Source organism: Pipistrellus hanaki, assembly GCF_964339955.1.
Source record: "Pipistrellus hanaki genome assembly, chromosome: 3".
Classification (NCBI taxonomy): Eukaryota; Metazoa; Chordata; class Mammalia; order Chiroptera; family Vespertilionidae; genus Pipistrellus; species Pipistrellus hanaki.
The window spans coordinates 142,107,022-142,121,317 of NC_140505.1; the positions used below are offsets into that span (position 1 = coordinate 142,107,022).

Below are 14,296 nucleotides of genomic sequence, written 5' to 3' on the forward strand. Positions count from 1 at the left end.
ACATCCCCGAGGGGTCCTGGATTGCAAGAGGGTGCAGGCCAGGCCAAGGGACCCCACCAGGCCTCTAGGTTTTAAATAAATAAATAAAAGCAATAGGTCCTGATCTACATCCTCAAAGGACTGACCTTGGTCACACCCTGGTGGGTAACATCATGTGAATGCCCAACAAAGTACAAAATCAGTCATCTTTAATCCATCTGTAATCCTATCCACCCATTCCACTCATCTTGGATTAATGCCCTCCACACCTGTGTCCTCACAAGTCTGCCAGAAAGTGTCCGTTTCAGGACAGAACACGAGGCAAGGGAGACATGGCTTAATCCAAACTCACATTCTCAGCTTTATTCAGCATCACAGCGATGGCCCTTCTATACAGTAGAGAAGGGGACCCACCAGAGGTGGGACAGTATTGGCCTGATTGACCGTCAGTGAAGGTTACAAGGCTGACCAGAGACTGGCAGCCACAAATCAAGGGAGCCAGCCAAGCCAAGTCTTATCAGGACCCGGAGCAGGTTCCAGAGCCCCAGGGGCTAACAGTACAATCCCCAGAAGCCAAGCCAGCAAGGAGCACCCAAGGCACCAGCACGGCCTAGAGAGCAAGGGTGTCCTTGATGAGCCTGCGCATGGTGGTGGTGACCGAGGTGCCCAGGGCGTCGGTGATCTGGAAGGAGATCTTGTAGAGGTAGGGCTGCACGTCCCGCAAGCCCGTGTCGAACACGTTGTCCACCTCCGACTGCATGGGCATCTTGGGCAGGTACTCGTGCCGGTTCATCACCTCCACGATGTTGATGACCTTCTCACAGAGCTTCTCGCCCACCTTCTCCCGGCAGATCTGCCGCTCCTGCTCCGTGGCCAGGGCCACCACGTGCACCTTGACCGTCCACACTTCCCAGGGGATGCACTCGTCTGAGAAAGGCCAGCGAGACTTCTTCTTCTGGTAGAACTCCAAGGACATCTGCCCCAGCCCGTCGCCACCCGAGTTGCGCAGTGCATCCTGGGAAGGAAGGGTAGCAGATAGCCGGCGAGGACAGGAGTTCTCAACCGGTGAGCACTGCTTCCTACGCCCCAGGGAATTATGCTCCCCTAGTTCTATTAGTCCTTTAGGGAGGGCAGGGAATGATAAACAGAGAAGATAGAGATTTGGGACACAGCAAACAGCCCGCCTAAAATTGAGTGGTTCCGGCAAAACAAAACCTGTCTCCCTGTCTCAGAATTGCTGTTTTTTAAGCACTTATTCTGGGCCAGGCACTTTATATGCACAATCCCACTTAACAACTCTGGGAGGCAGGAATATTGAGGCAAAATGAAGCTCAGATTGAAGTTATCTTGCCAAAAGTCACAGGCCAGTGAAAGGCTGCACTGGGATTTGAATCCAGATTGTCTGATTTCAAAATCCTTGCTTTTCACCTTTACACAAAGGGCCTTCTTGCTCCTTCCAGAACCACACTCGTTTAGCCCCATCCTTCAAAATGTACTCCAACATCTAATCCCCAAGTAAATCCTACATGCATTCTCCACTACTAATAAAGGACAATTCTTCCCCTTCCTTTGATCCATGACAACCTAAACTCACAATCTTTAAAGAAAAGGAGGGAGGAATATAAAGCCCAGCAATCCTTGATTGGAAAGAAGGAAGCCAAGGAGCCTGGCTGGTGTGGCTTAGTGGTTGAACATCTCATAGTTTTATTCCCGGTCAGGGCACATGCCCAGGTTGCAGGCTCAATCCTCAATGGGGGGCATGCGGGAAACAGCCAATCAATTATTCTCTCTCATCATTAATGTTTTTCTCTTTTCCTCTCCCTTCCGCTCTGACATCAATCCAAGCATTTTTTTTTAATATATTTTATTGATTTTTTTTACAGAGAGAAGAGAGAGGGATAGAGAGAAACATCAATGAGAGAGAATCATTGATCAGCTGCCTCTTGCACCACCCCTACTGGGGATGTGCCCGCAACCAAGGTACATGCCCTTGACCAGAATCGAACCCGGGACCTTTCAGTCCGCAAGCTGACGCTCTATCCACTGAGCCAAACTGATCTCAGCAATCCAAGCATTTTTGAAATAATAATAATAATAATAATAAAGGAAGCCAAAGAACAGAAGAGGGAAGTGAGGCAAAGTACAGATCAGACCTTGATGCTTCTCCCTCTTCTCATCTGAGCAGCAAATGGGATCATGTGGTCCAGTAATTCTGCCCATGCTCCCCCCACCCCCTTCTCCTAGGGTAGCCAGGACCCTTTCCACCCCAGTATGCAGAGCCAACCCAGAGGGTAAGGGTGCTGCCCTCGGGTCCTGACGGGGTGTGCCACACCCTACCTTGAATTCCCCAACCACCTTGCGCAGGGCCCGGTCCAGCTCGTCAGAGGAGACCCGCACGTAGGTGAAGTCGATGAAGTCGCAGTCCACATCCTGGGTGCCCACGGTGCCGATGGAGTAGGTGCCCTCCTTCTTGTAGTGGAACTTGCCTGTGCTGCGATGCAGGAGCACCGTGTGCAGCACGGCCAGCATGGCCTCCTCCACCTGCCGCCCCTCCACCGACACCTCCAGCACCTCCGAGCGGCAGTTCATCCTGCGGCCAGTGGCCCACCACAGGGCAGGGGACAGGAGTAGAGACAGGGAGCTTCACCCCACACAGGGGCTGCCCTGCAGGAAGAGCCAGGTCAGAAGACTGAAACCTTCTGAATGATCTGAGTGTTACCTGTTCACTTCCTCCCAGGCCCAGCCCAGCTCCTGCCTCCACAGCCTTCCTCTGCATTTCGGCAGCACCTACTATCAGAGAACCTTAGGTGCTGGGATCAGAAAGGGGGAGAGCTTCAAAGTTACCAGGCCACACAACTGGCCAAGGCTTGAATTCCATTGCAGTGGTCGGCAAACTCATGAGTCAACAGAGCCAAATATCAACAGCCAAATATTTTAAACTTAAACTTTTTCTAACACCACTTCTTCAAAATAGACTCGCCCAGGCCGTGGTATTGTGGAAGAGCCACACTCAAGGGGCCAAAGAGCAGAAGTTTGCCGACCGAGGGTATTCAGTGCAGGTTACGACACATGCTCACTGTGCAACAGCTGTCAGGCACTGACCATTAAAGGCAAACACCTGCCCTTGAGAAGCTGCCAGGGTGGAGGAGGACAGGCAGCCAAACGCTCCCAAACTGGCAAGACTCCCAGGTGGGAGCAGGAAAGTCTGATTTCCTGGGACCTCGAATGACCATGTTAAGGGTTTGAACTCTGTCCTAAGGACAGCGGAGTCAGAGATCACTGTGCCAAGATCAAATCTGTGCATCAGAAAGTTAGCTCAGCTTCTTCACTATCTGGGTCACAAAATGCTGAGACGCCAACTAAAGCTAAGGAGGCTCAGCTTTAAAACCTGACTGACCCAGGCCCGTACACATCAAATTTCACTTTTCCAGGGCCCTCCACAGACTCCAGTTAGAGGCCCTACAGTAGTGGCAGTTACAGAGGCAGCCAAATGGATGGGGGGGGGGGGGGGGCGGCGAAACCGGTTTGGCTCAGTGGTAGAGCGTCGGTCTGCGGACTGAAAGGTCCCAGGTTCGATTCCGGTCAAGGGCATGTACGTTGGTTGTGGGCACATCCCCAGTAGGGGGTGTGCAAGAGGCAGCTGGTCGATGTTTCTCTCTCATCGACGTTTCTAGCTATCTCTCTCCCTTCCTCTCTGTAAAAAATCAATAAAATATATATATATTTTTTAAATGGATGTGGGGGGAATGAAGTGCAGAGTTGGGGGTGGGGGGTTTCCCACGTCCTGCGGTCCTGGGTTCGAATCCCAGCTCTCCCATATCTTGCAGGGACCTTAGCCAAATCTCACAACTTCTCCGGTCTGCTTTCTCATCCGAAAATGTGGATTGTTGTGACAGTTAAATAAAACAACACATGGAAAACACAGAACAGAGGTTGAGAACAACGACTCTAAAGCCAGGCAGCCTGGGTTGGAGCCCCAGCTCTGCCAATTGCTCACTGTGTGCTCTTAGGCAAGCTGCTTAGCTCCTATGTGCCTTAGTTTTTCCAATCTATAAAAAGGGGATTTTAACCATCGCTACCTTAAAGGGGTTTTCTGGGGGATCAGATGAGCTGGCATCTCTAAAGCACTTAAAGCAGTACCTGGCAATTAGTAACCACAGCAGGGGTGAGCTGCTATAGTTATTATGTTGTAATTGCTGCAAGGTGATGGCTGGGGGAGGGAGAGGGAAGAAAACAACAGACTTGAGGACCAGAACTTAGCAGGTAACTGAAGAGGCGCCCAGAGGCAGAGGGGACAGGCACGTTTCTTAGCTGAGTGTTCAGCTTACAAACCTCCTGGCAGGGAAGTCAGTGCCTCCCACAGCAGAACATCCCACCTTTATTTTTTTAAATATATTTTATTGATTTTTTACAGAGAGGAAGGGAGAAAGGTAGAGTCAGAAACATCGATGAGAGAGAAACACCAATCAGTTGCCTCCTGCACACCCCCTCCTGGGGATGTGCCCGCAACCAAGGTACATGCCCTTGACTGGAATCGAACCCGGAACCTTTCAGTCCGCAGGCCGATGCTCTATCCACTGAGCCAAACTGGCAAGGGCAGATCATCCCATCTTTAGACAGCTGTCCTGAAGGAATCTCTTCTAGTGCTTCAAACCACTAGTCTTAGTTTTGATGCCAGAAGCCAGACAGAATACGCCGCCCCGTTTTCCACAAAGAAGCCTCTCAGCTGTTTAGAGGCAACTCTTCCATCACCCCCTCACCCCTTCCTCAGGTTCAAGATCTCCATCCCCCAGAAACATGCCGACATCGCATCTTATCTACTCGGGGTCCCAACAACTCTTTTCTAAGTTTGTCTCTATCCTCCTCAAGCAGTGCTGCTCACCGCTGAACACACAGGGCAGAAATCAAACTGGCTCTGCCTGTAGCTTGGCAATCAGCCGCCCCACCTGTCCCAGCAGTCAACCTTTTCACAATCCTGTCTTTGTCTCTCGCAGGAGGTAGACGGTTCCTCGAGGACGGGGTCTGTCCTATCCATCACCAGAAACTCGGTCCCTGGAACCTGGTACAAAGTTACTGCTGGATTCACCCGGACCAGGAATGCCAGGTCCTTGCACGGGCTGCGGGGTTGGTTTCTTTTACGGTCTTAGAGCAAGAATGAGCGGGGCTCTCCTGTTCCTGTCTGCCCTCTCTCTAGTTTACCTCCATCCGGCAGTTTCCCCATCTAGAGTCTCCCAGCTCCAGTCCAGCTCCCCTTTCTTCCACAACTTGCCCCTCGGGCGCCCCCCACAAACCTTCAAACAGCCCATACAACGCTTCCTCTTTGTCCCAAGCCCAGGCTCGTCCCTCATTCTCGACGCTATTGTAGGCTCCCGGTCTCTGGGAAATCAGTACTGACCAACTCCAGCCTCCTTCCCAGAGCAGCCGCCTCTGGTCTGTGATGAGCTTGTCTGTCCCCTCAGCCTCACCCCTGGCTCCCGTGAGCCAGGAGTTCTCCAAAGCTGGGCCTGGGAAGCCTCGTCACTCTGGTCCCCCACCCCCGGACGGCGCAGGTCTGCAGATCACAGGGGCAGACTGACCGATGCGTTCGGAGTCAGGCTGAAGCCCAGGGCACCCCATACCCACCTTACGCGTCCAGGCCGAAGCGGGGTCGCTCAGGCTCGGACCATCCCCTTCCACCTCCTCTTCACACCCGGTGAGATCTCCGCAGGTCCGACCCGGCGCAAGAGAAGGACTAAAAGCAAAACAGACAGCGTTGGGCTACGCATCAAAAACTCGGGCGGGACTCGGGGCAAACTTCTGGCTTGGGTCCCGTTTTCCCACCGCCACTGCCCCCAGAACCTCCACAATTCGGGACCACGGGTGGAACGGACTCCGCAGAGGTGGTCTCGGGGCGGCCCTCCGCGCCCCGCCTGGCCGGGCTTGGGAGTTCGGGGCGCGCCTTCCCTCCTGCCGGCTCAGGGGACGCCCGCGCCTGCCCCGGAGAAGGTGCAGGGGGTTAGCATGGTGCCTTACCTCCCCGAACCCGCGGCCCGGACCCGCAGCCACTCCACGCGCCGCAGCGCCCGACCACCACCGCGGGAGACGCCGCGCAGGCCCGGAAACACCTGCCCCGCCCCTCCGAACCGGACGGCTCCACCTGCCTCCCGGCCACGGGGGGGGCGCGCTCACGCTGGCCGAGCCTTGACACAAGTGTAGCTGCCCAGACAGTTTTTACGTTCACGCGAGAAAGTTATTATTACCATATGCTGCTATGGTATTTGCATTTTTCCTTGATCTTGGTTATCTTTCCGATTTTAAGATTCAACGGTGAGAAGTACCCCTCCCATTTGGACGACTCCATTCACTCCCACCACCGAGAATGTTGTTGTGTTTCGGCTGGAACGACTCACTTCCGCCATAGAGACGAGAGGGGAGGAGAGGCAGACGGGCTCGGTGCTGCCTCCCCAGGCGGAGCGGAGTTATGGGCGGCAAGCCTGCCCCTCGGGTGGAGATGCGGTCCCTAACTCTGGCCTCAGAGGCAAGCAAGGGGCACCCATGCCCCAAGATGAGGGGCATGCTAAGTAGGGAGGTGCCCTGGAGATGAGCCAGTTTGCTGCAGGACGCTGAGTGGATAGCAAAATTTGAGCTTTTCCAGTGCATGATAATCAGGATCCCAGGCCCCACACAGAGACTGGAGAAAGGGGCTTAACCTTCCACTGTGTGACCATCATACAGAAGCGCCTCTTGGTGCTACACTTCGCCAATCTGGTGGCAGTCCTTGTCAGGCGGGTGATCCTGCCGCTGCCTAAGTGTGTGCCTCTTGACGTCACTCATCCGTGCTGATTTGCTCCTTTAAACAGGGAGCTGTTGTGAGGCTTACAAGAGATAATTCATATGAAAAACCTTCGTGTGCTGCCAAGTGTTACATGCATATTGAGTGCGTTTTTAGTGCCGTGTAACTTCCTGGGAGCATGTTTGGTCCTCCCAGTAGGTTGTACGTCCAGGGCAGACAGGGGTTTCTCTGTAGCTCTGTGAAGGCCCACAGAACCTGGGAGTTAAGATGCTCATTTCCCTAACACACACTTTCTCTTTCAAAGGAATCATACATAACATTTATGGAATGGAATGGAAAGGGCATGATTCTAAGTGGGTTTTATATGTTCATTTAATCATAGGAGTCAAATTGATGCTGGGGAGGTCAAGTAACTTGCCCAAGGTCAAGTCCTGGGGTTCCAATGCAGGACTTCTTACCACTACAGAAGTTCTGTTTCTGGTTCCTCCACACCCTGACCCTCCGTGCACTACCAAACTCCAATATGCCACCCCCAACACCTGCTCTCTGATGGAGACATGCCTTGATGAGTAGCATTTTCCAATTCTCCACTACAGCCAATTTGAAGCACTAGGCCCGTGGTCGGCAAACTGCGGCTCGTGAGCCACATGTGGCTCTTTGGCCCATTGAGCTTGGCTCTTCCACAAAATACCACGGCCTGGGCAAGTGTATTTTGAAGAAGTGGCATTAGAAGAAGTTTACATTTTAAATCTGGCTCCCGCTGGGACCAGTTTGGCTCAGTGGATAGAGCGTCGGCCTGCGGACTGAAAGGTCCCGGGTTCGATTCCGGGCAAAGGCAGGTACCTTGGCTGTGGGCACATCCCCGGTGGGGGGTGTGCAAGAGGCAGCTGATCGATGATTCTCTCTCATCCATGTTTCTGACTCTATCCAGAGGCAGCTGAATGATGATTCTCTCTCATCGATGTTTCTGACTCTCTATCCCTCTCTCTTCCTCTCTGTGAAAAATCAATAAAATATATTTTTTTAAATCTGGCTCCCAAAAGAAATTTCAATCCTTGTACCAGTGATATTTGGCTCTGTTGACTAATGAGTTTGCCCACCACGGCTCTAGGCCATCAGTGAACGCAGAGTTCAGAATGAAAGGATTACATATTGATCGTCAGAGTTACAGTTGGCTCTGAGTACCAGCCAGCTCCAGCATTCCACGGCCACCCACCTGCCCTTCAGGCTTCCCCTCTCTCACCCTTCTTCCAACCCCCCTCCTCAATCCCCTTTTCTGGCTGACCTCCCCACCCATCTATTCCCCACCCACTTCCTGCCTCCCCATAGTTCTGCCCTGTGCAGCCTTGGTCTCTGCTTGTCTCTGTCCCAATTGCAGATACCTCTCCCCAGGCAGCCTTGGAATACCCCCAAAGCCGGGGGAAGGAGAAAACTGCCTGCCTTACAGACCAGCGACCTTTCCTTGTGCCTGGACTTAACCTCGGAGGGGGGTCTGTGAGGAGACAACGGCAGGTTAGACCCCCAGGGGAGGAACCAGGGGCTGACTCCCCGATATAGCAGTGAGTGAGGGGGTGACTGACCTCTCTCTACCTCTGACACCGTCCGTCTGCCTCCGGGCTCTGCGCAGCCGCTGCCCAACGACATCATCACCTGCTGCCGGCCATGGGGCCTCACGAGGCACCACGGCAGCACTTCACGTGCGCGATGGCGTGGGTTTCTCCAACCACTTGGGAGGGAAATATCATTTCCCCCAACTCACACAGAATGGAGCTGGGGCTTAGGGATATGCCGTGACTTGCTTCCCTGGCTAATCGTGTGTGCCAACTTGAGTGGGCCACAGAATGCCCAGACATTTGGTCAAACTTTACCCTGGGTGTGTGTGCGGGTGCTTCTGGGTGAGATTAAATCAGACCACCTTCCCTCAGGCGGGTGGGCCTCAGGCAGTCATCCTGAATGGAACAAAAGGCCTGACCAGCACACAGTGAGGGGAACTCCTCGCGCCGGTAACAGCTTCCCAGTTGAACCTTTGGATTTTTCCTGCTTTCGACTTGAACTGAAATATCTGCTCTCCCTGATCTCAAGGCTCCCAGCATCCGGAAACTACACCATCAGCTCTCCTGGGCCCCCCGCTTGCTGACTGCAGACCGGGGGACTTGTCAGCCTCCATGCTCACGTGAGCCAATTCCTCCTAATAAATGTATAGATCTTTCCGAAACCAGTTTGGCTCAGTGGATAGAGCGTCGGCCTGTGGACTGAAAGGTCCCCGGGTTCGATTCCTGTCCAGGGCATGTACCTTGGTTGCGGGCACATCCCCAGTAAGGGGTGTGCAAGAGGCAGCTGGTCGATGATTCTCTCTCATCGATGTTTCTAACTTTCTATCTCTCTCTCTTCCTTTCTGTAAAAAAATCAATATAATAATATAATAATAATATATATATATATTTAATTTTTTTTTAATGTGCAGATCCTATTTGGTTCTGTTTCTCTGGAGAACCCTGAGAAACACTTGCCAAGGCCCCACAGGTACTCTTCCCTCATTCCACCAGCTCTTTTACCCATTCCTGTCCCTGCTCCCAAACTCCCCCTGTCCAGGGAGCCTTTCCTGCCTGAGGGTGAAGCCGAACCCTCTCATCTGTCTTATCTCAGGCCCAGATGCTAGCCAAGACTTGCCTCCTCTTACCTCCCTGAATCCTTATTGGCTGGTTCTCATTGTACCTCAGTTCAGGTTCCTCCACCCTCAAGGGTGGTCCTGACAGCGAAGGAAGGTCTTGGTCAAAATAGAGAGACTACATGGAATAAATTCTCCCATCACACTGCCACTACCCTGATGACCAAGATGCAATCATTCATTCATTCATGCATGCATTCATGCAACACATACATAACTTGTCCATATGCTAGACCCTTGTCATACCAAAGTGGACAAGTCACAGCCCTGGCCCTCCGGGAGCTCGGAGCCTTGAGAGGAGAAGGTCCAGGAGATACTCCTGGGCAAGAGAGCACACGTGGCATGAGAGAATGGCAGAGGTTTTGCAGGGCCAGATGGGGCCAGCATGGAGGCCACTGCTGTCGTTCCAGAGAGACGCCTGCGGCCTGGACAGAAAGGGACACATTCAGAGCGAGGACGAGCCCCAAGCCGTGCTCTCGGCGAGTTGGGAGGTGACTGGGCACCAGAAGAAGCCAGAAGAGCTGCCGAGAACCCAGGCTAGCAGCCTGTGGAGACGGCGGGAGGGGCATTCTGGAAGTCAGTTCCGGAAAGAAGTGGGGCCACAGGGAATTATTCCGGGGAGGCTTCCTGGGAAAGAGGAAAGAAAAGAGTTGGGGGAGAGGTCTCACTGAGGACTGAGCATGGACACTGAGCATTCTGAAGCAGGAGGGGCCAGGACGTCTCAGCCACAGCCCAGAGCCACGGCCAGGCAGGCAGCGGGGCCGGTGCTGAGGCCCTGTGAGTGGGGCCTGCCGCAGAGGTCTGCGGAGGGAACAGGGAACGTCAAGGCCGACGTGAGACCTTGGGAGCAGGCAGCTGGCTTCGCTGGAGCCTGTGGCCTCGACGGCCCCGCCCATCCTCCTGCAGGTCCCAGGGGAGAGCTGACGCGGCCCGCAGGCCACCCCCAGCCATTCCAGAGCTGACCCTGGTGGCGTCATAGGGACGACTCGAGCCTCAGCAACAGCCATCAGCGGGACTGACGTCAGGCTGGGGGCTCCTGACGGTCACCGGCCTGGCTGGGTAGCCAGCACCCTGCCTGCCTGCCGCCCCTCTAGTCAGGCCGGGCCTCAAGGGTGACCGGGCCTTCTGACATCTGCCCCCCAATCCCCGGGATCCTGGGCAGGGGCTCCGCTACCTCCCGCCCTTTCTGGGATGTCCCTCCCGGCCCCGCCTCCTCCGGGGCAGAGGAAATGGCTGGGCGGGGGAGAGAGTGGCAGAGAGCGTGAGAAAGAGGCACCTCCCAGCCCGGCTCCACGGGCAGCCTCTGCACCGGGCCGGGGCTGGGAGGTGGCGGGTCCGCTGCCCGCTCTCCCGGGGGAGCGGGGTCTGTCCTTCCACCGGGGGAAGGCCTGTGTGCTTGTCTCTCCGGCCACGTTGGGGTGGGGGTGCGGCTTTGTTTTTGTGTTCGTCCCACGGGGGTAAGACGTCCTGCGAAGTCTGCTCCTTGGGGAGGCGTGTGTGCGTCCGTTGTTCTCCGGGTCACGCCGCCTGGGTTCTGTGTGGCTGGCTGTCCTTGCAAAAGGAACGGGCCCTTTTACCCACCCTCGTCAGAGAGTCTGTCTCCCCGGCTTCTTGTCGAGCAGGGAATGTCTCCGTAGTACCCTCTGGGTGTCCCAGGGTGGGGGCCCTGCTCTCTGATGTGCCCACTGGGCATCCAGTACCCCATCTGCCTGGCATGCAGCTGGGCGCCGCTCCCTGCTCACACAGCACTCTGCTCCTTGGCCCAGCTGCCACCCCCAGTCCCATGCCTGGGCAGTGCCAGCTCCTGAGTCAGACCTCAAGTCAGACCTCCAGTGGCAGGGTCAGGGCCAGCAGGGTGCAAAGGGGAGCCAGGGTTGTGGGGAGGACGCCTGGAGCCTGAGCCCAGGGGTGAGGTGCAGGGGAGGGAGAGGCAGGCAGGAGGCAGAAGCCCAGGCCTGAGCCCCAGGGCCCAGGGCCCTCAGGCCAGCTCTGCATCCTGCTGCTGGGGGCTCTGGGATGTGCCTCCTGCCCTCAGGATGTCCCCGGCTGTGTGAGGAAGGAGACACTGGGGTGGGGGTGAGGGGCTTTTCCTCAGCTCTGCCTTACTTCCTGTCTTCACCACCGGGAGCTGGAGGTTTCCAAGTCCCATTAGCCCGCCTGGGCCTTCCCCAGATGGCCCCGCTGTGAGCAGCCGGGGCTGAGCCCGCAGGAGCAGAGCCGGGAGCAGGGCCCCTGAGGGAGGTGCGGGCCAGGCCTGGCTGCCCCCGTGGGTCCGAGCGGCTGCAGGATGAGCGCTGGGGCTGCAAGGCCAGGCCTGGACAGGTTGGGAGGCGGATGGACACTCATCCCTTCGGCCCCGCCTCCTGAGAAAGCCCGGCGGCCGGGGTCTCTGCTGCAGTCAGGGACTCGGCGGGCCCTCGGGCTTGTCCAGATTTAACCTGGAACTCTCTGGGAGCCCCCAGGCCCCGCATCCAGCGACAAGCACAAACACTGCCCTCAGCTGCCTCGTGACCGCGAACAAACATCACCAGCAGCCTGCTGACAGTCCGTTCACCACACCCAGCCCTCCCTTCCGCCTCCGACGGCTCCCTCACGGGCTCCCCCCCCCCGGAGCCGGCTGCACCGCCACGCACCCCAAACACGCACAGCCCACCACGCGGCGCCGTGCAGCTCAGGTGCCGCGCTGAGGTCAGGTTGCCCATGACATTGGGAAGCTCCTCAACCCACACCATCTCCCTCCACCACCACGTGCCGGTAGCGGGAGCCCAGGTGGAGGGCAACGTCCTGCATTCCGGGCCCAGCTCCCCGGGTGCAGAGTGCCCACCCAGACCCTAGACGGAAAGCCACCACCGTCCCCAGCGGCACCCTAGGGCTGGGGAGGGGGCAGCGCCCCTGGGCACAGGGCCCGGCGTGGGTGGGCTGGGGGAGGCAGGGAGGCAGGCTTCCTGGGTCCCGTGTGAGGACAAACAGCGGGCTTTGAGGCCTCGGAAAATCCCGCCTGGGATTCCAGGCCCTGCCAGCAGCGTCACTGCCTTTTGACTATTGTCCCCGTCGGAAACGGGCCCAGCCCCCGGCCAGCCAGGGACAGAGCGGCCATTGTGAGGCCCCACCAGGCTCAATGCCCCCTTGTTTGCCCTCTCAGCCCCTAGCAAGATGCGGAGGCCAGTTCTTCCAGTTGCTCCATGGAAAGAAAGGGCCGCCCTCCAGGGGCGGGGCAGGGCGGGGCTGGAGAAATCAGTCCTGAGCCCTGGATCTCAGCAGCCAGAGCTCTGAAAAGCAGCCACCACCCCCCTGGGGCTTCTCTTATGTCCCAGGCCCTGGGCAGGGAGGCCCAGTGGTTAGGTAGCGAGATACCAACTCAGCCACTTTACAAGCCAGGTGACCTTGGGAAAGTCATTTCCTTTTCCAGACCTGAATTCTCTTTTGTAAGAACAATGGCTATTCTTACGGGGCCTTTGCTATGGGCTGGGCCCTGTCCGAACCACTTTGCAGGCATTTGTCCCTGTCATCCCCACGGCAGGTTGATGGAGCAGGCGCAGTGATTTTTCTCCCTCTGCCCGTGAGGATGCTGAGGCACAGAAAAGGCGAAGTGGCTTGCTCCAAATCCCACAACCCGGAAGAGCTGTAGCCGAGATTTGAACCCTGGCAGTCTGGCCCCAGAGTCTTGTTCTTGACCAGGCTGCTGTGCTGCCCGCCCGTGAGGCGAGGATAACCACCCCTTCCTCAGAGGGGGATCGTAAGGGCTTGAGATCTCAAACACAGGGGGAGTCTTGTGGGCAGTGGAACATAACACTGTAAGTGGAACAACAGATTGATGTTTCTCTCTCTCTCCCCCTTACTCTCTATAAAAAAAATTTTTTTTTAAAAGGAAAAGAAAAAGAAAGAAAGGAAGGAAAGAAGGAAGGAAGGAAGGAAGGAAGGAAGGGAAAGAAAGAAAGAAAGAAAGAAAGAAAGAAAGAAAGAAAGAAAGAAAGAAAAGACTTGGATTGGTGAGGGGTGGGGCCTTGAATCTGAGCCTGTACCAAGCATAAGGTGACCAGATATCCCGCTTTTGGCGGGACAGTCCCGATTTTTAACAATTTGTCCCGAGTCCCATGGCGTTTTAAAAATCGACTTTTTTTAAAACGCCATGGAACTCGGGACAAATTGTTAAAAATCGGGACTGTCCCGCCAGAAGCGGGACGTCTGGTCACCTTAACCAAGCACCCAGTGCTTGTGCTGCAGGCGGCCTGGGGGCCACTCTTTTGAGAAACATGAATCTAGATCGACCCCAACCTGAGGCCCCGGGTAGCAGGCCCTCGGCATCCAGCCCCCTGCGCTGCACACAGTGCCCTGCAGCCGGGGTCCTTCCCAGGACGCGGAAGGCGGGCCGCACACCTGCTCCTTCCAGCCCCCGGTGTCCCTGGGCCAGGACCCCCTCCTGGGTGAGATGCCCCCTCCCCGGGCTCGGCTCAGGAGCAGGACAGAGTCAAAGCCTTCCCCAGTGCCCCGCCATCTGTAGGTCCCCGGGGAGCCCCCCACATGCCCTCACGGGGCTCTGGGACAACAGTCCCGCCCGGGCCTCCTGAAGGTCCGCACGTGTGAGGTGGGCAGCCCTGTGAGGTGGGCAGCCCTGTGAGGTGCGCGGTAACGGCCAGCAGGGCGTGGGCCTCCAAGCACGTGTGGCAGCACTGGCCCCTGGCAAGGCAGGCAGGGCGGGGGGGGGGGGGGTGTCGGGAATCTGTGTCTGTTCTCAGCCCTGCCTTCAGCTCCACGAGGCTCTCCCAGAAGCCCCTCTTCCTCAGCGGCCTCAGTATCCCCATCTGTCAGCAGGGAGGTAGTCTGGTGGCAGTGCTCTGATTAGGGGCAGAGGTCCCTGGGAAATCTCCCACCCGCTG

The 14,296-nt window shown here is 56.4% G+C and overlaps 1 protein-coding gene across 2 annotated transcripts; it reads right to left on the minus strand.

Moving 5' to 3' along the window:
• Positions 1-316: 316 nt before the first annotated feature.
• Positions 317-6,113, minus strand: ATG101 (autophagy related 101). 2 transcript variants are annotated; one of them, XM_084877525.1, is made up of 4 exons: positions 5,992-6,113; positions 5,602-5,710; positions 2,317-2,643; positions 317-994 (listed from the first exon to the last, which is right to left on the minus strand). In XM_084877525.1, the coding sequence occupies exons 3-4, from the start codon at positions 2,566-2,568 to the stop codon at positions 590-592; spliced, it is 657 nt and encodes a 218-aa protein (XP_084733651.1). In that variant the 5' UTR covers positions 2,569-2,643; positions 5,602-5,710; positions 5,992-6,113; the 3' UTR covers positions 317-589. The 2 variants fall into 2 exon arrangements, with proteins under 2 accessions (XP_084733651.1, XP_084733652.1); XM_084877526.1 differs by having other exon boundaries at positions 2,317-2,638; positions 5,992-6,105.
• Positions 6,114-14,296: the final 8,183 nt, after the last annotated feature.

Bases quoted from the DNA above. Each gene is read 5' to 3' on its own strand.
- ATG101 (XM_084877525.1), bottom strand. From the start codon at position 2,568: ATGAACTGCCGCTCGGAGGTGCTGGAGGTGTCGGTGGAGGGGCGGCAG. The intron at 995-2,316 runs GTAGGGTGTGGC...CTTCCTTCCCAG, and splicing joins AGGTGGTTGGGGAATTCAAG to GATGCACTGCGCAACTCGGG.